General features: G+C 47.9%; 5 protein-coding genes across 7 annotated transcripts in view; 1 reads left to right on the top strand and 4 right to left on the bottom strand.

The window, feature by feature from the left end:
• LOC1280413 (uncharacterized) overlaps positions 1-15,127 on the top strand; it is a 21,281-nt gene extending 6,154 nt beyond the window's left edge. The window contains exons 2-6 of the mRNA XM_061659937.1: positions 10,699-10,810; positions 10,896-10,999; positions 11,088-11,159; positions 12,942-13,790; positions 13,875-15,127. Of these exons, the coding sequence (XP_061515921.1) occupies positions 10,720-10,810; positions 10,896-10,999; positions 11,088-11,159; positions 12,942-13,790; positions 13,875-14,501 (1,743 nt within the window). The 5' untranslated portion in view covers positions 10,699-10,719 and the 3' untranslated portion in view covers positions 14,502-15,127. The remainder of the gene's footprint in view (positions 1-10,698; positions 10,811-10,895; positions 11,000-11,087; positions 11,160-12,941; positions 13,791-13,874) is intronic.
• Positions 552-2,775, bottom strand: LOC1280412 (uncharacterized). The gene is made up of 3 exons (XM_061659935.1): positions 2,390-2,775; positions 1,411-2,284; positions 552-1,348 (listed from the first exon to the last, which is right to left on the bottom strand). The coding sequence occupies exons 1-3, from the start codon at positions 2,634-2,636 to the stop codon at positions 703-705; spliced, it is 1,767 nt and encodes a 588-aa protein (XP_061515919.1). The 5' UTR covers positions 2,637-2,775; the 3' UTR covers positions 552-702.
• On the bottom strand, positions 2,932-4,265 carry LOC133393737 (phenoloxidase-activating factor 3-like). Its single transcript, XM_061659958.1, has 2 exons — positions 3,841-4,265; positions 2,932-3,768 (listed from the first exon to the last, which is right to left on the bottom strand). Exons 1-2 carry the CDS (start codon positions 4,263-4,265, stop codon positions 3,099-3,101), a joined length of 1,095 nt encoding a protein of 364 aa, XP_061515942.1. The 3' UTR covers positions 2,932-3,098.
• On the bottom strand, positions 4,338-7,794 carry LOC3291542 (polyserase-2). Of its 2 annotated transcripts, XM_061659932.1 has the most exons (4): positions 6,700-7,015; positions 5,779-6,640; positions 4,787-5,701; positions 4,338-4,710 (listed from the first exon to the last, which is right to left on the bottom strand). In XM_061659932.1, the coding sequence occupies exons 1-4, from the start codon at positions 6,956-6,958 to the stop codon at positions 4,338-4,340; spliced, it is 2,409 nt and encodes an 802-aa protein (XP_061515916.1). In that variant the 5' UTR covers positions 6,959-7,015. The 2 variants fall into 2 exon arrangements, with proteins under 2 accessions (XP_061515916.1, XP_061515917.1); XM_061659933.1 differs by having other exon boundaries at positions 5,779-7,794.
• LOC133393735 (uncharacterized) lies at positions 14,549-26,765 on the bottom strand. Of its 2 annotated transcripts, none has more exons than XM_061659921.1 (8): positions 25,454-26,765; positions 18,195-25,325; positions 18,047-18,107; positions 17,345-17,966; positions 16,759-17,272; positions 15,770-16,691; positions 15,174-15,287; positions 14,549-14,993 (listed from the first exon to the last, which is right to left on the bottom strand). In XM_061659921.1, exons 2-8 carry the CDS (start codon positions 25,007-25,009, stop codon positions 14,814-14,816), a joined length of 9,228 nt encoding a protein of 3,075 aa, XP_061515905.1. In that variant the 5' UTR covers positions 25,010-25,325; positions 25,454-26,765; the 3' UTR covers positions 14,549-14,813. The 2 variants fall into 2 exon arrangements, with proteins under 2 accessions (XP_061515905.1, XP_061515906.1); XM_061659922.1 differs by having other exon boundaries at positions 18,195-18,924; positions 26,098-26,761.

The raw sequence follows: 26,765 nt of genomic DNA, 5'->3' as shown, positions 1-26,765 counted from the left end.
TGCACACGGAAAGTCCCCGTCGAAGGTGACGAAATGATTGCCGAGCAGCAATCTTTGCTGGCAATTCAGGTAATCGATCATTTTCAGCTTTTTGTTTTCAATGGTAAACGATATGTTGGACGATATAACCACTTCCATGGGTTTTTGTTGATACAGCTGGTCCATAAAAGGCAAACAGATTGGTCTGATGTAGGGAATCTTCAGATTGGCCGGCTCAAGCAGCTCTATCAACGCAAACACCTGCCTGGGATGATCGGGCGGAGGAAGGATAACGTTCTTGATTTCTACCAGCTGATGTGTTATTTCGCATGTGCCAGTGTAGCAGTTGGTGGGATCATCCGGATTATACTGACCTAGTATAAGTAATCGCCTAGAAAGTTAATGTAAAGGAAGCTCATTGAGGATTGATCATTTACGTTTCACACAAAGTCACTCACCAAGTAACATCGTTCTGTACCGTACGCTTTGGGGTCAATGCATACCATTCGCTTATGAGCACTACCAAACTTCTTGTCGTCGAGTATTCATCTGTAACATTTTCCGCGGCTTGGAAGAACCCGACCCACGGTAGGACAGTTACCTGTCCCAAGTTCTGGTTGCGCGTGCTGGGTAAGCCACAGGTATCCATATTGAAAAGATTCAACTGTTCTTTTCCCGGTTGCTGCTGCAACATGCTCCATTCCATTTCGAGAGTTTGTTTAGCTATGTTAGGTTTTGAAATACGAACAACTTCATTTGTGTCTTGAATGTTGTATCGCATGTTGTATAGTATCCAGTGAGGTATTCATCCATGTTGTTGTATACTGGCGGCGCTCCTGATGTACAAGCGAGGCCTAATATTTCAAACCCACGTAAGAAGTATCGTTCCGATTCCCCAAGCGAACGCAACTGATGTAATGGAGCACCACTCTTCAGGGAAACACAGTCCGGGTTATCATTGGTTGCCGTTCGTGCACAGAATCTCATGTTTTTCCAACTGATGATCAACCCTAAGTCAGCGTACCGATCCATACATTCTTCTGTGCTGGTTTGGTGTACGGCTTGATCTCCATATGTGGTCGTTCGCCTTGCGTAGGTTGCCACGGATAAGTTGGTCATCTCATTTGTTCGTAGCTCTGGAATAGCTGATACACAGATGGGCTTCACGTTCGGCTGTGTTGTATTGGCAGCTTCCAGCAACTCAATCAGCACTATATTATTCCCAAAGTTATTGCTATCGTACTTCGGATGGGTGATAATTCTTTCAATCTGCAGCGTTTGGGTCGGATGAGTACATACAGTCCTTCCATGACGATCAAAACATTCTGATTTCGTCGATTCCGATGGTCCTCCGAGTAGAATAGATCGTCTATTAAGAAAAAGTGTTTAAAATTTAACTGTACACAATGACGCTGGTAAAAGCATACTTACTCGATACCGTCGTTAGCAAAACAATGTGCAGGACCAACAGCGTACCAATCGCTTATTAATGTCACCACACATCTTGCACTGCGGAGATTGTCAGCAGCTCCAGACACGATAACAAATCCAAGCCAGGGAAGCGTCCAGCTCGATCCATCATTTAGCATAGTTGAAGATTTCACACCGCAAGTACCAAAGTTGAACAGTCGTAGCTTTTCCTCATAATCTATGTCCAGCACGTCGTTCTCGAAGGATAACACTCGCTGATCAATGTACTGGGAAATCCATTCTAGGTACTTGGCCACATCGGTATAGGCGGTGTGCTTGAGAGGATCGCACAGTCCGGTATTTCCACGCAGTGGAGTAAACGACACTAAGCCTCTCACAAACCATTTGCCACCCACCTCGAAGAACATGCCGCCACCGCTATCTCCATTGCACGCACTCACACCCGTCTGTCCTTTTCCACAGAACATGTCCGACGTCAGATGCGTACCGAACACGCTACGATCACTTGCAATGCATGTCAACGGATCGACCACACCAATCAATGCTTGTTTGAGCTGCTCCGAAACAACATCCTGTTCGTTCAGTCCAAATCCAACAATCGTTCCGTTTCTACCCACGATCATATCCAGCTTGCTGTCCATTGTCCACAGACAGACGGGTTGCACGTATTTCGTCATGGTGATGTTGGAGCTAAGCTTGAGTAGAGCAATGTCGTTGATAATACTTGAGGAGTTGTATTTAGGATGCAGTATAATTTCCTGCAAACTGTGAGTCTGTGTGTATTCATCTTTTTCTTTAAGATCCAACTGTCCAAGATGCACTGTTACCAGGGTTTTTGGGATTATACCTCTCGTTGTGTAGATGCAGTGTGCCGCTTAAAATGATAAAAAAAATCATTTTTTTATTTTTTCAAGCGTTTGCTCTTTAGATGCTTCCATGACATTCACATGCATTTAATTATTGCACCACTTCTACCTACCAGTGAGAACAGTGTTCTCATCAATTACCGCACCACCGCAAGCGTACTCATTCTGCTCGCCCTTTCGATGAAAGATCGCCGCATGCCACGGCCAGTGACCGGCCTTGGCGTCAATGCCATTGTGGATGAGGTAAACCGACTTCACTTTGCGTCTACCGCACGTTAACCGACTCTCTTGGGCCACCGCCAGAGACAGCACACACAACAAACCGTAAAACAAAGTTACTCTACCAATGAAGTGAAACATTATCTGTGCATAAACGTTGAACCTTTACTGAGAGCCCCACATCTATCGTACCGTGTGACTATCAAACGTCTATACTCAACCACCTCCAACCAGTATGTGTTTCGTCGGCATAAACGATCAACAGCGATCGCGAGAGATTATCACGGCTATAGCAAAAGCATAGTTCTCAACCTCACTTGTGTTGGTGTAATGTTTGCAAATACCTTCACCGACTGAAACAAGTTCTATGTGTACGCGGAGATAATGTGTTCCGGTAATTCCGTAAACAGGTTTGCTAATGAGATGACACGGTGCATTGCGACAGTTCGTGATTTTATTAGGTGTTTTGCCCACTGTGTTACGATTTCAATTCTACTATTCTGGTTTATTTATGACGTAACGTAACCGCAATACAGTCGTACAGTTGGAACAAATGACGATTGGGATTCTTATATGATCTTCGATTCTCGTGGCACTGGTATATTAATTAGTAAAAATGAGTTTTTCCCTCAAATCGTATGACGATCTTAATGAATAAGCCGACAATTCGGTTTCTACCATGTTCTCCAACATCCAATCTAAATAACGATCTGTATCTGCGTACACTAGTGGAAAGTGAAGATTGCAAACTACCGCTTTGAGCTCGAGAATGCCGCGTAGAAAATGTCTTTCGTTCGAACCGACTACTTGAATTGTCTGCAGCGATGAACCGATCAGTAGATCGAAACACTCATTATTAGGTGCTATTTCAAGCAAAATACACATCTTTCTATTTTCGATGGGAAGATTGACTGCCAAACTATCCCAACGCTTTTGACATTCAGTCGATTCAACGTACCTATTACCTGCATTGGAAAGTATGAATCGAGTGTCCTCCTCGTTTTGACCAACTGCAACTAGGCTGGATGTATCATAGCTACGTACTTCATCCAACACTGGAAGGCAGATTGGTTTAACATTTGGTTGAGATGTATCCGCCGCTCTTGCAAACTGAATCAACGCAATATCATTGCGGTAGTCAGAGCTATCGAACTGTGGATGGATGATGACCTTGCGCACTGGAATTCGTTGGGTAGGGGCACCACATCCAGTTGTTGCATCGGTACAGTCTGTATGCATTTTGACGCTATTGACGCCAAATAGAACGGAATATCTGAAAGGTAAAAATGCGATCGTTAATGATAAAACCATCTTCATCTCTACAATCATCTACAAAAAAACTTACTCGAGGTTATCTCCACTAAAACAAGCCGCCAAACTCACGGCGTACCATTCGCTAACAAGAGTGACTGCACATTTGCTAGACATGTTAAGGGTTGCATTTGAAGATAAGAAACCCATCCATGGGATAATTGGAAAACTATTGAAAGACCCATTTACTGGCGGGATAGCTCCACAGTTGCTGAAATTGAACGATCTTCTCTTGGAACCGTCCTGTACTGGGGGCAAATCAATACGCCTAGGATCTGATGCTTTGGACACGTTAAAAAGTGGCACATTATGCTCTTTGCCCTTCATGTTGTCCACAATCCATTCGAGAAATCGATCAACATTGGTGAACAGCTCCGGAAGGTACGGTAACTCGTTCGGCACGTTGTTGCGTAGGTTAATGCCTCTCAGGAAAAACCGCTGATCCTCATCGAACTGCATTCGGGCTTGCAGTGGTGCACCTCCATTTAGCAGCAGCGGCGTGGACTGTTGACGATTGTCTGCAGCTACCGCTCACCAAGGAACAGTTTTTGTTGAGGTCAGAAACCCTTCCTGTGCTAGTTGCCGTTGACAGGTGGTCGGATTGAGTGCTGTCAACGTTTTGCTTCTCATGTCCAAGTCCTCGTTCGAGGTAACAACCAGCTCGAGCGGATTTGTCTTAAACATATCCTTAAGAAATGGCATGCAGATTGGTTTGATGTGTCGGCTGGTAGAATTAACTGGTGATGTAAGCTCAACCAGTGCGATATTATAATTAAGCGGATCGTTTGCATAATTCGGATGGATGTGAATGCTTCTAATGGTTGCCTCAACCGCTTGCACACATGAGTCACCGACACACTGAGCTTGAACGATAAGGTTGCTCAATCCAATGACAACCGAACGCCTAGAATGTAGAAGAACATCCATGGAAAGTAAATAAAATTGCACTAAAGAGATGTTAGCAAGAATGTTATGCTTACCACCATGCTTTCTGTTTCACTAGATGGGCGTTTGTTAGAAAGTATCGTTCGCTTATCAATACTCCTACACTTTGCACTTCCAATTGTTTATCATCATCTATAATTGTCCGCCAACCAAACACTGTCACCATCCAGGGATAGACGACGATGGAGCCCGTTTTTTCATTCACGATGTTTGCCGTTACACCGCACGAGCTCATATTGAAGAGTTGAAGATTTTCATTCCCTGGTTCTTGCTGTAGTCTCATCCATTGTGATTTTAAAGAGCCATTAGCTGGCAAACTTTCTGTTTGTACAAGGTCCTCCGGCTCGTTGTACCTCATGTTGTACAGTATCCAGTCGATGTATGCCTCGATATTGTTGTAAATTGGTGGTGCACGCGCATTACAGGCCTGTCCAAGCAACTCGAATCCTCGCAGGAAGTATTGCTCCTTACCACCAAACATCTTCAGTTCCTGAAGCGGTGATCCTGATATAAGTGCATTGCAATTTTGTTCGTCCTGGTTGTTCGCTATTTCTGCGCAGAGTCGTTTGTTTTCCAGATTCAACACAATGTTCTCTTGGGCGTACAGTTTCATACACTCGGCAGAGTCTAGATAGCGAACGGGAATGTTTTTGTACGAGTCTTCATCTCTTGAAATCACTGCAACGTGTAAGTTTGTCTTTGCGTTCGTTCTAAGCTCAGACGTTACAGGTAGGCATATAGGCTTCACGTTTGGCTGGCTGATGTCTGCCGGGGATAGCAGCTCGATGAGTGCGATATTGTCTGCAGCATTGTTTGTACCGAACATTGGATGCACAATGATCCTTTGAATACGACGCATTTGGGAGAGATGAGTGCATAGGGTAGATCCGTTGCGGTTGAAACATTCCGATTTTAAGTGTTCGTATCCAGCACCTAACAAAATGAAAGCCCTAAGTGTGGGAAGAAGTTGGTGTTTAGTTAGATAATTGGTATAGATAATGTCCCTTTATAAACAATTCATACTTACTCAACACCGTCATTTTCGAAACAATGCGCAGGTCCAACCGCATACCAATCGCTTATGAGTGTAACAACACATCTAGTTTTATACTCATTCGGCGCTCTGACAAATCCAAGCCAGGGTAGTGTCCAATTAGATCCGCCAGGATGAACAGTAGATGATTTCACACCGCACGTCTGGAAGTTGAACAAGCGTAGCTTTTCTTCATAGTCTATATCCAACACATCGCTCTCGAAGGACAGTACTCGCTGATCAATGTACTGCTTAATCCATTCCAAGTGCTTTGCCACATCGGTGTAGGCCGTGTACTTAAGCGGATCGCATAGCGTCGTGTTACCTCGCAATGGAGTGAAGGACACCAAGCCCCTCACGAACCATTTGCCACCCACCTCGAAGAACATACCGCCACCGCTATCTCCGTTGCATGCACTCACACCCTTCTGTCCTTTCCCACAGAACATGTCCGACGTAAGGTGAGTTCCAAACACACTACGATCACTTGCAATGCACGTCAACGCATCCGCCACACCAATCAAGGCTTGTTTTAGCCGCTCCGATACAACGTCCTGCTCGTTCAAACCGAACCCCACAATCGTTCCATTTTTACCAACGATTAACTCTTTCTTGCTGTCCATGGTCCACAGACAAACAGGTTGCACGTATTTCGTCATCGTTATGTTGGAGCTAAGCTTGATCAACGCAATGTCGTTGATGATGCTGTTTCTGCTAAACCCAGGGTGAAGTATAATTTCCCGTGCCCCAAGCGTCTGCGTGTATTCACTTGCTTCTTTCAGATTGATTTGTCCCACGTGTACTAACACGCGAGCCGCCGGGAGCACACCTCGTCGAGTATGCACGCAATGAGAGGCTTACGAAGAGGAAAGCAATGTCATTTGGGTTTTATTAGTGACAAATGGTACATCATACCTGTGAGAATAGTGTTCTCGTCAAGGATGGATCCACCGCAAGCGTAATCCGTCTTTCCGGTCATGTTATAGAAGACCGCAGCATGCCACGGCCAGTGACCGGCCTTGGCGTCAATGCCATTGTGGATGAGGTAAACCGACTTCACTTTGCGTCTACCGCACGTTAACCGGTTCTCTTGGGCCGTCGCCAGAGATAGCAAGAACCACAAACCGGAAAACAGAGTTACTCTCCTGACGAATTGAAACATTAGTCGGTACATAAGTGCTGCACTTAAATTGAAACGTCTACCGTGGGACTTTTAAACGTCTATACTTAGTCGCTTGCAAACAACAAGTGATCATTTAGCAGCAACGATCGACGCAGATATCAGCAGTAGCGATCGACGCGATCACGATTATAGAAAAAAAAAAACATATGTCTCAGCTACTCAAGTATTGGTGTAACGTTGTTCACTGGTTGAAACAAGTGCCACAAACGGGTAAATAGTATGATTTGAAACAGGTTTAATCAAGGTCCTTCCATATGTTGCGTAACGCTTGCCGAATTTTAATATTACATATAAATATAATTAATAACAAATATAGCGAAAAAACTTCATGGCGTTTATTTTATGATTTAATTTTCAAAATACAAACACTACGAAATTGTATTACATCTTAAAACATAATTTCGTAGTTTATGGCCGACATGTAACGTATAAACACTTTTTCTTTAGCTTAACAACCGTTGTCGATCAAGGCCTGCGTGTAACATGCATTTCGATATCTCACGGCGTTTACTGAGAGTTTGCAGTTCTTATAAGAGAGACACCGTGAATGATACGCCAGTTTGAAGGGCTTTGAGCTCTGAAACCAACCAGAGAGCTAACACAACATATTTATGTAATGTGTGTCTTATTTCTTTTCGAACAGAATAGGTTAAGTTATGTTTTAAATTTAAGTTTAGTTTTTTATTCACTAAATATAAGTTCCTTTCGCAAATCAAACGGTACTCTTGCTGGCTGCTGCATTGATTTCAATATCCAATCCAAATATGCATCAGTATTTGTGTAAACTGCTCGATAATATATATATTGCAATTTATACGTAATATCACTTGAAATCCACGCAGAAAGTGTCTTTCACTCGATTCTAGTCTTTGCAATGAGTGAAGTGAAGCCCCAGTGAATACTTGAACACATTCTTCATCGATCGTACGTTTCCTAATCACACAATGCTTCGACTCATCTATTGTAAATTTAACTTTCAAACCTTGCCACCGTTTTTCACAATCCATCATATACATCATATACATCGCTGTCATCAACGTTGAGCAGTTTTATCTGATTATTCGAGTAATCTGCACGATCACTTGCAATACATGTCAACGGATCGACCACACCAATCAATGCTTGTTTCAGTTGATCCGACACAACATCCTGCTCGTTCAATCCGAATCCAATGATCGTTCCGTGTTTGCCTACGATCATTTCCTGATTGCTGTCCATGGTCCACAGACAGACTGGTTGTACGTACTTGTTCATCGTTATGGTGGAGTTCAGTTTTATCAACGCAATATCATTATTAAAGCTGTTACTTCTAAACTCCGGATGAAGTATAATCTCCTGCACACCGTGTATTTGCGTGTATTCACTTGCTTCTTTCAGATGAATTCGTCCCACGTGTACTGACACGTGAGCTGCAGAGATCACACCTCTTTGTGTATGCACGCAATGGGATGCTTGTAAACAGTTAATGAAACAACATAAACTGTAAGTATCAATATAATCTAGAATATTTTGTTTTATTAAATACCTGTGAGAATAGTATTCTGATGACCAGTGACCGGCCTTGGCGTCTACTCCTTGATGAATAAGGTAAACTGACTTCACCTTACGTCTACCGCAAGATAAATAATCCTCTTCTTGTTCACATGCACGTGACATGAAACACAGAAACGCACATACTACAAGAAACCGTTTCAGCGAACAATACATTATTACACAGAAAATCACACAAAACTTCGCACAACAACTGGACCGTAACTTAAGAAAAGACGGACACTAAACCGTACTCTCCCGTGGCAAGGAAGTGAGTGATCTGCTTTTGCCACGATCGGCGGAGAAGACGAAAGAATAAAGTAATAGTTTGTTCTAATGTTTTGTGGATGTTGGATTTGGGAAAAACCCCAAAACTGGTTCCTAATCGAAACATAAAGTTCTGGTTTGTGAATCTTCATCGCGCTCGGCCAAATCAATGTTGGGTTATGCAAATTTGGAAGCTTATGCGTGAATAGTGAATACCGGTTTGGCTGGTTGTGGTTGATAGCGTATAAGCAACAGCAGAGGCTCGACATCATATTAAACAGGTATCGCAATATTAATGAACGATTTGTTCTCCATAATGGTTACTCACCATCTGGTAACATGTATGTTCGTCCAGTTCTTCTTCGCTTATTTCTAAACCGTGTTAAAGCGGCAACGATAATCTTTGGCCCTCGAACGATCCATATTCGGGAGCGCTAAATAAGAACACCGAAAAAGAAGCTCTGAGATGAGATGCCACTGATCTGAGTGACCGGCGCAAGAGCGTCGTGGCCGAGGGGACAAAAAGATAAAAACCGGGCCGGGATTTAACTCGTGAAGGTCTCGAATACCGTACGAAAAAACGCCTAAGATCGGTACGTTCGAGACCACAGCGAATCGATAAAACTGGCCCGCTAAAATCGACCAGCTCAAAACCGGTCCACGCACGGTGAAACTGCTAGGGCACGGGGAACCTAGAGCTAGGGAAAGGGGAAACAATCAAACATCTTATCAACGACCGTTTGATTCTTCTTCCCCAAAATGCGTTCGATTGGCCAACGAAAGACCAAATCGTGCGGTTTGGTCGTCTAATGAATGAAGGGGTAAAGGCATCGTTTTATTGCCTACCCCCCTCTCTCCCCATAACTCTCTCTCTTTCTCTCTCACTCATTGTATTCGGGACCGGTATCGTCGTTTGTTATCAAACCGTAGCCAAGCAGGTGGCAGCATTCAGCGAAACAAGGGTGCAATGAGTTTGATAACGCAATTTGATAGAATTCGTGGATGATGAGCGGAGAGGAAGGTAGATGGGTGTGATTGATTTTAAAATTAGAATGAGCAGCTTGGTGATGAAGCTTGGTTCGATTCCGGTTTCAAGCACAGAAAATAAAAGGCGTATAATCATTAGCTAGTTCGTAGCTCGTGAAAAACAGCATGGCCTAGGAATTCCTTTGCTCGAATTTAATCTGTTGCGTTGCAGAATAAAAAAAACGTCATAACTCACACTATGACCGCACAACGACCTGTTGCTTTCCTTTGAAGGCATTCAAGGCTTCAAGTTCAATGTAAAACTCCCATGTTGCCGAACACACGCCAAAGCTCTGCAGAGACCGCTCTGAAGTGTGAGATCGTGCCGTCTGAGGCATAAATCTCATACATTGCGGAAGCCATTGGAAGTGTTACCACCGCAATGAAGCAACTCAGGGCCGAAGATATGAACCAAAACAATAACCGATCGGCCGACACACGTACGTTTGCGCTTGCATACATCATTCGAACGATGCGACGGAACGCCGCGCACATGATGCTCGCGTAACGAAAGCCCTATTGCCTATACTGCTGCCAAGCATTTATTGTTGCTCGTACCGGCCAAAAAGGTACAACCGGTAAACAAGAAGCGGACGCCTGGTGGTTGGCTTGCCGGAACTGTCAAATACACTGTCAGGTACGCGCGGTTGCTGTCGGGGGTAGAAAACTATTGGTTACCGTTGCTTAGTGACCACGGGCAATGTACCACCTAGCTGGAATGTGTTGTTTGTTTCTACCGTACGTCTCCCAGGTCAGTCTTGGCAAGCAGTTCAGTGTGGGCTGACGGGCAGATTTGGTTGGGGTCCTTTTGGTGAAATTTCTGTCATTTTTTCGGTCTATAATTACTTGAAAAGAACCCAAATTTACGTTGATTTAAATTGTGTCGTGTTTCAAATTGTCCGAACGAGGGTTTGGTTTACTTCTTCTAAATGGCGAAGAAGGGAGGAGTTCAGCAGCTGCAGACAGAAATCAACACCGATGATGAGTTTGAAAAATTTCTCGAGCGTGATGGACTGTTGGGTAAGTGTGTATGGTCTGAGTAAGAGGTCCTACTCAAGACAGTGCTGAGGCTCTTCTTATTCAACTATTCTATTCTATCCCACAGTTTTGGATGTGTACACGGAATGGTGTGGACCGTGCGTGGGCATGATTGGAAGTCTGAAGAAAATCAAGCTGGAACTCGGTGGTGATAATTTGCAGCTCGCTATCGTACGTTGAGGCAGTGTAAACATACCAGTAAAAGTAGTTGTACATACCGCTGTACACGATTATATTTATCTTTTCTTTTTTTTTCTAGTGTAAATCAGATGAAATCGGTGCCCTGAAGCGCTTCCGGAACAAAAGTGAACCCACGTGGCTGTTTGCTTCGGTGAGTAGTTTGATGATTTGATTTGAATTTAACAATCAGTGTATGCCGTTCGTATTGAGTTATACGACCAGAGCGGAGCGTATTCCTCAGATGGTTGCATGTAAAAATGCCATCCAATGGTACCATTCATAACAAACACCACAGTGTTCGCAATGAGAAATTCATCGTTTAAAGTATGACCATTTATTTCACCAGCACACCCATAAAAGCTCCGTATCAGGGAGCTCTGCTTAAAGCGAATCCTGCGAGCCCACTTCACCTTTCGGCTGAATGTTAAGCAGACAGTAAACCAAAAAACACACAACTTCCACCAAAGGCTAACAAATCAGCAACGACAGGTTTATGAAAATGAGCAGCTCCGATCGAAGGCAATTTATTGCGACAGTTCGATATGCGATACAACTGTTCTATAGAGAGAAAGAGACAGAAAGAGAAAGCGAGTTGACAACATTACAGAAAGAAATGCATTTAAAGACTAGTTGATGGTTTAACCACAGCACGCCATCGGTTGCCAAAGGCGTTCACCATGTAGAAATGGACCCTAAATGGTGAACAGTTTCTTACAGGTATAAGCATCATTTGGAACTAAAAGTACAAGAATTTAAGCTTCTCTTTTTTAAGTTGCATACTTTAAAGTCAATTATATTTCCATTATTTTTAAGTCCACACCACTAATAATCAGTTTAAATCAAAGATCTTTTATGTAAAAACTACTTTATGCTTATAACAACATCACTCACTGTACCTGCTGCTAACAAATCGGATCGTGTGGTGTGCTGCAAAAAGTTTTTTTCCCCGTCATCAACGTTTAGATTTTGACCCGATTTAACTTTTGCAGCCCATTACATGCGGCCCGGCAGCTCGATTTGTGTGTTGAGCAATTTCAACAATGAAAGTTGAAGGTCATTCGTGTCCGTATAAGGCAGTGTTGACTGTTGACTGTCTGTCATGTCGGTTGTTGAATGAAAAAGAAAATTGCAAAAAATTTGCGTTTTAATTGAGGCACGAACATGGTGCAAGAAAATTACAATTTAACTTAACGGACCTGAAGGATAGCGGTGCATAGGGGCGAAGGGTGTAGAGATTGATTCTATTTTTACCACCCCACAAAACACCAAAAAGCAGAATCCATTTTGTACCGCTTTCTGCAAACAAATCGTTTCAATTTTTATCGAAATTGGTCACGCAGCCACAGCACAGGGGCACCGTTTGCCTGCGGCTGCATGACATGAGGTGCGGAAAGTTGTCAATACTAATCGATACCGACACCGGCGGTCGGTCGTACGGTGGGGAAAGTAAATATTTCCACTCAACTCCCCCTAGGCTGAGCGCGTACGAGGAACAACATAAAAGAACGTTTACGACATGCCCATAAACAGAGAGGACGGACGCATCCCTAGGAAGCGAGAAATCCGTTCCTTGAGCGGGGGCCAGCGTGACATTATCCTTTTTTTCGGCCTGCCAATCATTCTTGTGTGCACCAAGGCCGAAGACCGCTCTGGTGTGTAAACTAATAAAGAAGCAAAGTTCAATCAATCAATTAAATCAACGCAATAACGCGTGCGCTTGGGGCCACGTTACCGCATTCTCGCACATAAAACATATCGTAAATGACCGCAGAATTGCAATGTTTGAATTTCATTTCCGTTAACGGCGCCTATTTTGTGGCTAGAAGAGAAAACAACGCATCACACGTGTGTGTTTTGTAATGTTCTTGTAGAACTGTTTTGAGCGCCAAAGATTGAGCTGATTATTTCATTCGGAAACGCTTCTCTTTCCCAGCACGGCAAGATCGTAAACCTGATGTTCGGTACCAATGTGCCGAAGCTGATCAATCTCATCACCGAAGAGCTGGACATCGAGCTGAAGTGCCGGGCGGGCGAGCTGGAGCGCACCTACTACGAGCTGTGGGAGCTAACGCCCGAGGAGCAGGAGCGGGAGGACGTGCGCCAGGAGCGGGAGGAGGAGGTGGCCCGCATCGAGAAGGAAGCGGCCGCCAAGAAGCGGCTCGACTACATCACGCACGTGACGGACGAGATCATGGGCAACATTCCGGACATGGGCATCACGCTGTTTATGCCGCACGTGCACAAGGACGTGTTCAAGAAGCTGCACGATCACGCCGAAAAGCACGACCTGCACATGAAGGAGAAGCGGCTGGTGCATCTGAACCCGAAGATGCTCGAGGTGCTGCACTTTGAGTGCGAAAACCGGCTAGCGGACGATGTGTTTGAGCAGATCTACTACAAGGACATCCAGGCGTACGTGTGGAAGCTTACCGAGGGCGAGACGCGCTCGCCGGAGGAGGTGATCGGGGCGTTCGTGAAGATCATCACCGAGCCGGTCGAGGTGCTGGACGCGGACGGCAACGTGGAGAAGGTGATTCCGCGCATGATCGAACCGCTCGAGATGCTGTACAGCGCGAACGACGGCACGTGGAAGATGGTGTCGAAGCTGCCGCCCCAGAAGAGTGCCAGCTCGATCGCGACCACCAACTCGTCCGATTCGTCCCAGAACGTGTCGAAGGAAACGTTCGACGAGGAGGCGTGCCCCCGGCTGATCATACCGGGCGTGTGGACGCCAACGAACCGGCGTGCAAATGCGGCTCTCTTCTATCTCCTGTTCCGGCATGTGAGTAATCGAAAAGGGTTTGGTTTACTTAATTTCACTGTACATAATGGTTTCTGTTGTCTTTTCTAACCCGTCGACGCGTAGCTAACGGAGCACTTCCTTCCACCGGATCCGGTACCGGAACCGCCCCACATTTGCATGGTGTTTGACGCGTACAAGAAGCGGGACGTGCTCGAGGTGGCCATGAACGAGAAGTACAAAACGCAGGTGATGGCATTCGGGTACTTCAGTACCGGCGATCCAAAGACAGCCGAACTGATCGCCAAAACCACCGAACGCTACACGACCAAACGCCCCAACGTGAACGACAAGCTGATCATGAAGGTGTCCAAAGCGACCAGCCACGCGATGCTTGCGCTTACCGCGATGGGTCCGTGCTACGTCAGCCAGAATGCCGTCGAGGGGCAGGAGGAGTGTGCGGCACTGTTTCCCCCCAACTACAACTTCGTCGAGGAGGAGAACGAAACGGGCGAGGTGGAGAAGAAGAAGCACAAGAAGAAGCGGCGCGGCAAGAAGAGCGACACGTCGGTATCGTCGGCGACAGATTCGGCCGTTTCGACGACACCGTCAGCGGAACCGGGTGCCGACGGGCAGGGCGAGTTGGGCACGATCGGGGAAGGTTCCACCGGTGAGGAGGGTGAGACGACGTCCTCTTCGCAGAATTCGCCCGAAAAAACGGGTGGCGATCCGGAGGAGGGAGCTCCATCGTAAAGCAATTTCATCGGATCTCTCAAGAAACACAGCGGAGCGGCATAATCTTTGTTTTATAATTCTTTTTAATTTCAAACCAGTTCTTCTCACGCTAGCAGCAAAGCGCTACTACGCTCATTAGCATACCTTTACGCTCACAGCTAAAAACGCATGAACTAAAATTCACTCTATCTTAAAATTAAAATCTGCGCACACATGAACTAGAAATGTTACTGTTGACCGCAAACTAAAACCGAAAAAAAATAGAAAAACATTGCATTTGGAATGGCAGCACACACGATGAAGCGAACGGAAGGGCATTGCAGGCGTACTCTACGTGCGCAGTACGCGAACACGCACGAACCCTGCCTGGTAGCCGATGGCGTAGTACGCGTACGACGTGGTGTTCGGATTCCAGCGGATCTGGTTCAGCCGGACGGCGGGATAATGGCCGAGCTTGCCGCGTCGCCACGTCTTCAGATGAAGCGACGCCGTGTCCATAGCGGTGGGAACCTACATACAAGAGAGGGAGAAGAGAAAAGCATGTGAGTGATAAAAGCACGTTCAAGGTCAATAGAAGTGGCTTAGCTGTTAGCGGTATTTAATGAATGAATAACATGAATAAAATAAAACATAAACAGCGCTAACCGGTTCGCTTCGTTCGTCGGAGTAAGAGCTATGAACCATACTGACCTTGTCGGTGTCAGAAAAAAGAAGACCGTACTCTTCCGAGAACGCATCGTAGCGCGAAACATCGGCGGAATCGTTTTCCGGTTTCAGCTTCATGGAGATGGTTGTTGTTAAAACCTGTAAAATATGAATGAAATGTAAATTAGCTTCTACGTCGAGAGAAGTTCCAGCGACACCAGATCGATTTTGAACGCCCTGCCATGCGATGCTTGATATGGTCTATTCGGTAGCATGTCCGCATCGCGCACGAGCGGGTTCAAGTTCGAAGCCCGGTTTGCTCTCTCTTCAACATAGCTCTCCCTAGTATTATTGCGGGTTTTTTACTACTCCCTCCTATCTTCTATGCCAATATTGGTAGCTATTCGTCAAGCATGAATCATGCACTACGTCACATCGCTCTCCTGTAAAGGCTTCCAAATACCAAATGTCTACGATTACGTTGTTATGTGATTGAAGCTCGGGACGAAAAAGCGAATGTGATGTGTGTCATCTTGTGTTTTTTGTTGTCAACGTTTGTTCATGTCTTAAGTAAGTAGGTAAGAACTGCTCACACCCCTTCCCCCCTCCCCCTCCCCACCTTTCCCCATGTGCTCCCTTACCTGTGCCATCTTTTTGTAGTTCATACCGAACACGAAAGGTACGGGACGGTGGCAAACCAAATCGCCACCACTGGTCGAAACCGCATTCATGCTCAGCCAATCATTCATGCCGAGATCGGTCATCTCGGCGCCGAGCGTAAATATGCCAAACATTCGCAGACCGATTTCGCGCGGCTGATGCACAGTGTACGCACACCGATCGATACACAGCGCATCGTCGTACGCAATCACCAGCACGGGGAAGTGCAGCATCCAGCGAAGGGCCGGCATGCGGCTTCGCACGATGGTGCTTAGCGATTCGAGCGGCTGGTACAGGCCACAGCGCAGATCGTACACCTTCAGCCGCCGGTCGGCATTGCACACCACGAGAAACCGCGTGCCGGAGCTGTAGTGTAGATCGAGCGCCGTGATGCAGCTGCTGCTAGAGTGCAGTATCCTGTGCACGGGCAGCAGCGTTCGGATGCCTTCCTTGGTCCCGCAGAGCAGCGTCGATTTGGCGGCCAAGTTCCACACCGCAACGACACCATTGGAGTAGCCGGCAGCCAGCACGTTGTGGCCTTTTTCGCGGGACCACGCAATCCTCAACACGCTGCGACCGGTGAAATCAGCGGCAGGACCGTCGTGAGTCGGTGGAGTAGTGAAACTAAGCGAAAGCAGCATCACCGGCCGAAGGGGCAACACTCTGGGGGGTGTACCGGGTTTGGTGTCCTCCGGCGTTTCCGCCATACTGCGACTCAGTGCGTACAGATGAACATCCCCATCGGACCCTGCGACCGCTAGCAGGCCGAGTCGATCGAAGTCGTCACCCTGGGCGGGATCGTTGTAGCAACCGCTCGGACAGAAAGCAATCTGCCAGATGGGCCCATAGTCACACGGGATCGCGAACGCCAGCCGAGGGTTGCGAGCTGTTATCTTCGACAAACTGCAAGTGACGACGCACAACGATTAATCGATAAGCCGGTCCGTTGCTAAGAGTGTGGCACACTTACCTCGGATTCTGAAGCGGCCCAACGTTCCAGATCTGCACGAGGCACTTGCGTGGCTGGGGCACGGCGAGCTCTTCGCAGCTGTAATACTCATCGTACGTCTGCTTGCACGCAATGGCCAGAAATTGATCCGCATCCGGCGGCACACCGTCCGGCAGGGGCAACCAGTCGAGCGACACTACCGGTCCGCCGGTGAAAAAGAGCTGCTCGCAACCGAGCGCTTCACCCTCGAACGTGCCCATCTGCTGCCAGCGGTTCTTGAACGGTTCCGCCGTATAGCCCGGATCGTACACCTTGGAATTGCACTGCACGTAGCGCATCGAGCGGGCCGTGTTCGGGAGGTAGTTGTGCAGATCGTGCAGCGAGCGGAAAAATGAAGTGTCCACATCGGGCCGAAGCTCACTGAACAGTAGCCGTGCGGTGTAATGGTCCCGCCGAAACTCGTGCGTCCATTTCACGGACATTAAGTAATAATTAGCCTTGTCCGCCTTGAAGTCGACCGATTCCTGAAACACCACTGAAAGGAGTGAAAAAGAAAGAGCCATGCATTAATCAGTAGAGAAAAATGCCTCTTAAAGCATATACGTACTTTCTTTGTACACTTCCGTTTCCTCGCCAGCCGCCGCTGTCATCGAACTATCCAGCAGCTCGGATGTGTTGGCCTTGCTGGCTCCTCCTGTCTGCTGTTTTGCCGCGCCTTTCTTGCCACCGCTACTGTCGGCGCCCTTTTTCGACTTGGATTTGTTCGCCCCCGCCGTCCCCGACTGCTTTTTGCCTCCCTTGCCCTTTTTCGCTTTCCCACCGCCCAGCTCTTCATCCTCCGCGTCGAGCACCCCGCTGCTGTACGTATCGTCCGAAGCGCTTCCATTGCCGCTCGCTACGTACGCGTCCGAATCGCCGTCGCTGCCGAAAATCCCCGTATGCTGCTGCTGGGCCGCCTTGCGTACCAGATCCGGATGCACGAGCCGTATGTGGTCGTAGACCGTGCTCTGGTTCACGGTCATGTGTCCACACTTTACACACTGGTAGGCCGGTTTCGGATCCCTGCCGTCCTCCTGGTAGCTGTGCTCCCAGCGCATGCACTCCGCCGTCATGCCGAAGAACGCGCAGCCCTTCTTGGGACACACACCTTCCTTCGATTGCTGCAGGTGCGTCAGCCAGCACTTCATGATGAACTCGGTCAGCCCGTCGCCGCTTATCTTGCGCACCAGCTACAAAACAAACGGGGAGATTTTGCATGAACGTCGTGTCACGGTTTTTGTTTCGGCTCAGCAAAAGCTCAGCGCATTACCTCGTCACCACCTGCTTCTTCGTTAATTTCTTTGGTCAGCTTTTTAATCAACCGCTCGGCGCTAAAAGCAAACACACACACAACACAAAATTGCCTATTTTAATTTGCTCAGAAATGGGGACCCAAATCCCATGGAGTTGAAGCTTACGTGGTGACCGACTTCCGTTTCATCCGTCCGCTCGGGGTCGTTGTATTGTCGGCCGTATGTTCAGCTGCCTGGCTCTCCTGCTGCTGCTGCTGCTGTTGCTGTTTGAGCTTCAGTACCTTGCAGTGCTGCAGCTGGTGGACCGTTATGCTGACGGCTTTCATTTTCCGCCCGCAGTGCTCACAAGCCGTCTTGCTCTGTTCCAGCTCATCCTTCGACTTGCCGCACGTTTGCAGGTGCGATGCCATGCCGGTGCCCGACTTTTTCACCTCGCCGCATCGTTCGCAGGCCACCTCCGCCCGCCGCTGCACCTTCATGAAGCGCTGTATTACGGCCGACATTGCCTTCACGTCCTGCAGATCGAACGGTTGATCGATGCCGACCCGATACGTGGCCCCGTTGTGAAAGTTGTAGTGCTCCTGCCACACATCCGGCACAATGCTGGTCCCACAGTGGCCACACTTTACCAGCGGGTTCTCCGGATCGAGCTCCAGGTGGGTGTGCTCGGCGACGATAGACTCATTGCCATTGGCCGGCGATTGTTTCGTCGCTGCGCCACGGCCACGGCCTCTTTTCCGTCCCTGCTTTACCGGTTCTTCGGGCGGAGGGGACGCTAGCAGTGCCCGACTGTTCCGCACGCGGATCATCTGGCGCGGGCGGGGCGTCACGATCTCCTCCTCCGATGCGCTTATCTCGGGGATGGCAAACGTCGGGGCGGCAGCTGCGCTGGAAGCTTTAGAATGTTTGGAGGAAGCAGTGAAGGACAAGTGAGAACTACCACCCCGCGCAGTACTAGAAACGGAAGGATCATCAGTGCTACAATCGACGGCAATGGCGGCGCTTTTCTGTGCAAGGTTGCTACGTACACGCAACGAGGAACGCTTCTTGCGGCGCAAACGACGTCTCTTGACCGTCTTTGGCTCACCGCTAGAGGAAAGATCGTCACCATCGCTGGCAGTGTTGATTCTGTTGCGACTACTGCTGTTATTGCTTTTGCTTCTGTTGCTGCTGCTGCTACTACTACTACTGCTAGAGTTCCTTCCGCCGCTTTTCCGACTCCTGCTCGGTCGCTGTAACGTGTCATGCTTTTCCTTAACGCTTGCTTTCATCTTCTGCTCAGGCTTGCTGATCTCATCTTTGCCCTCGACGCCATGATTTGTATCGTTTCCAGCCCCTCCACTACCATTGGTAGTTTTCGATGGCTTTTCTCTATTAACAACCGCCGCATCAACGGTTGAAGATAACCCATCCGTCGAACAGTCAGACACTACCTCGTTGTTCGGTGCGTCCGAACTATCAAACAGTGGCATTTCCACCATCGGAGGAGTTATCAATTTCGCCCTCTTCTGGGGCATTCTTCTACCAGCAGCCGGGCGTTTCGCGGCCCTTTTCTTGGCATTCCCTTTAACTGGTCCTTCTGTTACCTTATTCATTGGAGTATTTATTGTTTCGACCATAGGCGAAATTGAAGAACTCGCCGGTTCTCTCTCTACTACAGCGTTGCTCGTTGCATTATCACAGGTTCCGGTATTCACGCACGCAATGGAAACATCTAACAGTTTAACAGGTGTCTCTTTTGCCGTGTCGATTTTATCACAGGTTTTGTCGTGCTCGCGTTTGATTTCACCGTCGATTACGCCGGTACAAGCTACTGCCGGAGCGACTGACAGTTCATCTGAGCATTGCTTTACATCGTTATCCGAGTCCAGCAGCGATTCTGATTCTTTAATCTCTACTGCAGCCTCATCTGCCATTCTATCACAGATGTCGGAACGTTCTTTCTCCAGATCCGCTAGTACAGCGCGCATTGATGTACTGCAACCGGAACTGCGCGCTTTCTGTTGCACGATAGGGCGGTCGTTCTGCACGGTCGAACCGTCTTTGTTGCAGAAAATGCTTAATATCTTCTCTTCTACCAGTGACTCATACGACGTTGTCGTACAATCATCCGATTCTACAACAATGTTCTCCTCATTCTGCTGCCGCCGCTCGCGTTCTTGCCCCCGGATATATCGTTCCAGTGGGGATAGGCTTCGCTCCTCGTCCGATTCCGTCGAGGAGGAGGAGACGTAATTCAAGCGCTGCTTCTCTTGCTGCAACAAATCCTCAATCAAAGACTCATAGTTAACGTGCTTCAGTAATAGCTCCACTAACTCGTCCCTTCGCCTTTTACGCTTTTTTCGCTTCGGTTTTTGTTTCTGCTTTCTTCCACCGGAAGTTGATGTTGGTTTGGTGGGAGTCACGGAGGCAACCGACAACTCTTCCTCCATACGATCGAACTCCTCTTCAACGGAAGCGGTGTCTACAGACATGACACGGTTTTCGCGCCTCATGCGTGCCATAGCAATGATCAAGTCTACACCGGTCGCTGGTTCTGGCACCGGAATGGGTGCTTCTTCCACTATCGGATGTGGCTCATCCTTTGGTTTTTCGGGCTCAATTGGTGGTGGAGCCAATATCGGTTCATCTGGCACCTGGTCGGTGAGTTCTGGTGGCGGAATGGTCTGTTCTTCCACAACAGGAAGTGTCTCATCATTTTGTTTTTCGGGCTCAATTGGTAGTGGTGCCAATTTCGGTTCATCTGGCACCGGGTTGGGGAGTTCTGGTGGCGGAACAAGTGGTTCTTCTACTGCCACTACCACATGAGAAGCTTTTGGTACTTCTGCTTTCTCTGGAGATAACAGTTTCGATTCATCTGGCACCTGATCGGTACGTTCTGATGGTGCTTCTACTGCCACTACAGAATTAGAAGTATCTTCTGATGTTGGAATAGGAAATTCTTCATCTGCTAGTAGCGAGTGAGAGACATGTTTTGGTTCTTCGGTTTTCTCTGGAGATACTAACGTCGGTTCATCTGGCTCCTGATCGGTACGTTCTGGTGGTGCTTCTAGTGCCAGTATAGAATTCGAAGTATCTTCTGGTGGTGAAGTAGGCAATTCTTCCTCTACTATTACCGATTGAGAAGCATCTTTTGATTCTTGAGTTTTCTCTGGAGATATCGACTTCGGTTCATCTGACACCTGATCGGTATTTACTGGTGGTGCTTCTATTGCCGCTACCGGGTTAGAAATAACTTCTGGAGGTGAAGTTGGCAATGCTTCTTCTACTACTACCGAGTGAGAAACATCTTTTGATTCTTCAGTTTTCTCTGGAGATACCAGCTTTGGTTCATCTGTAGGTTGTTGGATAGGTTCGATTACCGAAATCAATATATCCGGTACCGAAGGCGATTTATCTTTTGGTTCTTGGATCGTCTCTATTGGTAGCAGCTTTGAGTCATCCCGCACAATGTTTGAAGTTTCACTGTTCTTAATGATGTCATCCCTTTCTATTGCCTCCGCTGCTTCAACGAATTGATCATTACTGCGACGTTCTGCTTCAAATTCTACAATGTTACTGTGGCTTACAGTAGCGGGAGGCTCGATTTCCTCGACGCATTCATTATCAGACCCACCAGGCTGAGACTCTTCCGCACTATCCTGACATTGATGATCCTCTTGATCACTGCATTGTTCATCCACAACAGATTCTTCGGTGGCTGTATTCACCGGTGCAGCGCCTACGGATGCAGGAACATTTTCCTTCTTCACTACTGGAACGGCTATTGAAGATGTTTCAGCTGCTTCACTCTTTACATTTGCCACGGGAGACACGTTATCATCGGAAACAGTTGTATCAGGTTCACGAGTTTCGGAACAAGTTGTAAGAATATTTGTAAACGTATTTCTAACTACTGTCTTAGGATATTCGCTCATCGTTGCTGGCAGTGATTGTGCTAACTGGTCACTATCATCCGTGGGCACACATTGCTCTACTTCATCCGGAGGCTCATCTGCTGAAGACTTTTCTATTGATTGCAGCATCGCATCAATTGTGCGGGCACGATCCACAAAATCTCGTTCAGCATTGTCAATTGAAGCGTTGGAAAAACCATAAAATCCATTCGTTTCTAGGTTGCATCTATTGGCTGAAGCGAGACGAACCTCATCACACGCATCGTTGCTTTTGTCGACCTTGCTGAGTTGGTCATCGTGCGTATCTTTCGTTTCGAGCTTTGGGGCGACCTGTGGAGGATCGTTCGATGCGGTGGTAAAGTAATTATTGTTTAAAGTATCAGGCACTTGCTCCTTCTCCGCTGTGCATGATTTACTCGGTTCGACAGTAATCGTAGTAGGGATTTCAGGCACTGAGTCGTGGTGGCTTTTCGAGCTGATTATATTCGGCTGCTTCCCATAATTACCATATTGTCGCGGCATAATTTCTGACGGTACCGGTTCGTCTCGAGGAAGATTGTTTTCCGCTTTCTGCTTTATGTTCTGCAACATTTTGGCACGCAGCATGCTCAGCGTTGTGGGCGAACATCCTCCCTTGCCTGTATCGGGCTGTTTCTTCTCCCTTCCTGCGCTTGGATGACGATTCTTTGCTCCGGAGTTCTGACCGACGGATGATGACGAGGAGGAAGTGGAGGAGAGCGACGATTGGCTGTCAGGATCGACAGAGTCACATCCTTGAATTACGATTTTGGGCACAATGCGAGGATCAACCGGTACATCCATGCGGGATGCTTCCGCTGAGTTGCTGCCATGCGCGGGTGTTAATGTCACCGAAACGATCGGTGTGGGCAGTCTGGGTGGAGCTGTACTGGCATATGGAACGTTCTGCGATAACGTCGGACGAATGGTGACTATTGGCGGAGGGAGACATATGGGTCGGGAGGGTGTCGAAGGAATGTTCGCGAAACAGACGGGATTCGGTTGAGGCAGCACGGTAACGCTCACAACAGACGGCGGCAGCGGCACTGTGGATGGTACGGTGGCAAACGTCGAATTTACATCGTGACCAATAATAAACACCTTCGGGTACTGGCTGGAAGAGTCAGCCGTTGTGCAGATAGGTTGACCCAGTGATTGTGTCACCGCCAAAGAGGAAGACGCACTGGGAATGCTTATTACAGCCGAACTATCCGGGAACGTGTAGCTGTGCTGGTGTGTTGTTCCGAATGAAGAAACGTTCGGTATTGGCTGTCCCGACTGTCCGGGGACGTTAAAAAGACGCGGCAGAACAACACTTGAAATGATGTTCACCTTACATTCGTCCTTTGTAGGAGTAGCTTTCTTCAGAACGACTGGTGGGACGCTTGGCAACACACTAACGCTTTCAACCATCGTCTGAGAAGGAGCAGCAACGGTCACATTACTCTTCGCTGACGCTGTCTTAGCGGAACCTTTAGCTTTTCCTTTCTTCAAACTGTTCATCAGCAGCAGTTTCGTTTCGTCCGTAAGTTTGTGCACTTTTTGTATCTTCTTCACGCCGGAAGTTTGTCCCCCCGCGACGGGTGATGATGCTTCCGGTGGTGCTGCCGGTGGTTTGGCCGGGGCCGGTGCTATTTTCGGCACCATGTTTTGCTGGTTCAACACATTATCTGGACGACTCTCCAAGACTGACAACTCGTTGGGCGTTTGTAGCGCTTTAGTTGCCGAATAATCAAGCACTGCGGGAACAGCATCAAGTTCGGAGCATGCTTTCGATGGTTCCACATCCAACAACGTCTGATCTTTGGCAGGGCATTGTGAGGGAGCAGACGGAGGCGGAGGCACATTGGAAGAATTTACGATTTGTTTCTGGTTTTCCTGATTTTCTTGCGATTCTTTGCTGAGTGAATCGGTACGTTGGTTTGCGATGGGTGATGGTTTCGGAGTGGCCACTTCCTTGCCGTTTCCCTTCGCTGGTATTGTTTTGCCCTTTTTCTTGATGTGATTTTTCAACAAGTTGGTCAGATCGGCCGAAAGCTTACCCAAAGGAATGGCACGCTTGATCGTTTTGGTGCCGACCGTAGCCGCGACGGGTGTGCTCGAGAGTGCTGTTTGAGAAATGGACTGTTTGCTAACATCTTGTAGGGTTGGAGTTGAAGCTTGTGGTGCGTTGTCAATGGCAACGATCGTGCTGTTAGTAGCCTCCAATACGGATGAATTCTCCTGTTGAGCCGTCTGCTCTTTGATATCGCAAATAACGACATTGGCCGTTTGAGATACATTCTTTGCATCCGTCTCGTTTTCGTTTGTTTCCGATTGGACGGATTGTACTGAATGTTGCAAAACGTTCGTTTCGTCTACAACCTCAACTGAATGTTTCGGTTCTTCCGGTTTTTCGCTTGTTACAATCGAATGTGTGCTGTGTGATGTAACTTGTGATGACGTGTTTGGAATGTTAGTAAGCGTCTCATCCTTATCCTCCTCCTGTCTTGTATCATCCTTTTCGGCCACTGGTTCACTCTCCGGATCTAGTAAAGCGCGTTTCTCCTCGTTTTCAGCTGCATTTGCCACTGTGCTTTCAGGGCTGCTGGAGGACGAAGGCTCCTGGCTGGGTGTGTTTGTCTTTTTCAGAATCGATTTCGCCGGCTTCAGCTGGGGCAGTATTGCAACTTTCGGTTTTATCCGCCGGAAGGCGGTGGCCGGTTTGGAGGGTGCTGGAGGATTACTGTTGGCGTCTTTTTTAGATTCTTCCGGCGCTGTGATGCTCTTAGACACCTCCTCCTCCTGCAATCGTTGCTCTTGCATAGTACCTTCAACCACTGCTGATATTGCTACGGGAGCAGCCGGCACCATGCTGTCGGTGCTGTTTGATTCCTCACTGTTTTTGGACACATTTGCCGGCATGGGCTTGACTGTAGTTGTGCCGGCAGTTTTGTTCGATTTGGAGGTGCTGCTGTTACCGATCTTTCGCGCAACCACAGCAGGGATGATTTTTTTCCGTCGGAAAAAGTTACTGTTGCCGGCAGCAGCTGTTCCGGGGGTCGATTTGTTTGCTGCATCAGACATAGCGGCTGGTATTGCTTGGGCACTAACACACACACGCACACGGACGTGATTTGCTGTTATCACTTTGCTCACTAGCCCTTCGCCCGGCGGGGTACAGCGGGTTTGCAGGAATGCGGCCGGCGGGGCGTTTGCAGCGGGTGGCGACCAAATGTGACGAAAAAACCAATCGAGCTGCCAATTGGAGTGGAGTAGTACGGCACACAGGGCAGGCAGAAGTCTTGCAGCACAGTGGAACCAGACAGCGTAGCAGTAGTAGCAAACAGCAGAATCAACACACACGCACACACGCACACGCTTCACCTTCTTTTCCCTGCGGCTGTGGATTTAATGATGAGAGATTGTGAATTAGAACGAGGTGTATGTAGAGGAGGTGGGGAGGCGGGAGGGAAGAGCCGCGTGCTTACACGAACGGAACAGCTCTTTAACCACCGTGCGAGCAATTACCTTTGCGGAACTGTTCATGCGGCACTCGACCGCACAGACACTGTCGCCGCCGCAACGAAAATAAAAGCACGTGGAAAATATATGTCACTCACAGCAAGCCAAGGTGTCGTCCGTCCGTCCCTTCGAGAAACTACAATTGTGCCCCTTCTTTCCACGGAACACACACACAATCAGCAGCTTTGGCAAAACGTCTCTCTCTCAGCTGATTCTGTCACAACACGAAAACTGATCACGGCTAAAATATGTGCACTATATTCAGATTCGAACCTTCAACTTGCTGCTGCCAGGGGATGTGCGTTGCGTGAAAACGCTAACCAATTGTGCCACGAACGAACAATCCTGTCCGAGCTGCGAAACGCAATAAGGTACCACACGCGTCTGACAGCGCTAAAAATAGAATTACCCCGTGGCTCTTTGGCTCGTCTAGCTGTCAGAAGCGTCACCTTGCGAACTGTCAAACACGTTTGAAGGTACAAAACGAACACAAAAAAAGAGCAATCTAATTTCAACTCCATTACACAGAAGCGCCTCACCATTGCAAAAGCTTTCGAAAAGCCTAGCAATTTATATGCGCCGGTTGTTTTTCGCCGTCGATTTTCACACATTTCCTTCCGTTTTGACCTACCACCCTCGAACCATATTACCTGACATCCCAGACAGCATCGTTTCGGTAGCCAGATGGTGGGCTACGCTCGGCTTAATGTCGGCATGCTGGTGCTCCTGACCGTCCGGCCCAATGTCGCACGGTTCCTCCTTGATGCAGGCTACAACAAACTGGGATGCATCCATGGTCGCGCGGCTTCCTGCTGTGTGTATGTATTTCAAATCTCTGACCCTTCACTCAATGCCCTTCCCACCACTACCGCCGCCGCGTCACCACCAACAACAAACACGTACACAATCGCTACGGTACGGCCGCGAAAACACTTTCACTTGGACCCGCTGCCGGATTCACGACATTGGACACACGGAAACATTTTGTTCTACGACGAATCACAATTACCTCTTCTGTTGGCGGGGTGGATGAAATCGTAGTCCTTTTTGCTAGCTGTAGCTTTGTGTACGTGACGCCTCAAGCTACCGAGGAGCGACTTTTAACAAGTGTTGCCCTTTTTTTGCTACTGGTTGCGGTCAGTTCGAGGGAATGAGGAGGGAAAGCAGGGCGTCTCTTTCCCGCTCGAGGCTGTTTACTGAGGTTTTGTCGGTTTTGCTATGATTGTTTAGCGGTTTCGTAGACCAGACACCGCTTGATTTTTTTTAAGGTAAATTCATTTTGAAAATACACCATCGAATGAAAGCACGGATCAGTTTG

This window comes from Anopheles gambiae, chromosome 3 (assembly GCF_943734735.2).
Source record: "Anopheles gambiae chromosome 3, idAnoGambNW_F1_1, whole genome shotgun sequence".
NCBI lineage: Eukaryota > Metazoa > Arthropoda > Insecta > Diptera > Culicidae > Anopheles > Anopheles gambiae.
Note: the sequence above shows the minus strand (reverse complement) of the source record. Positions and strands in the feature narration are given on the sequence as shown.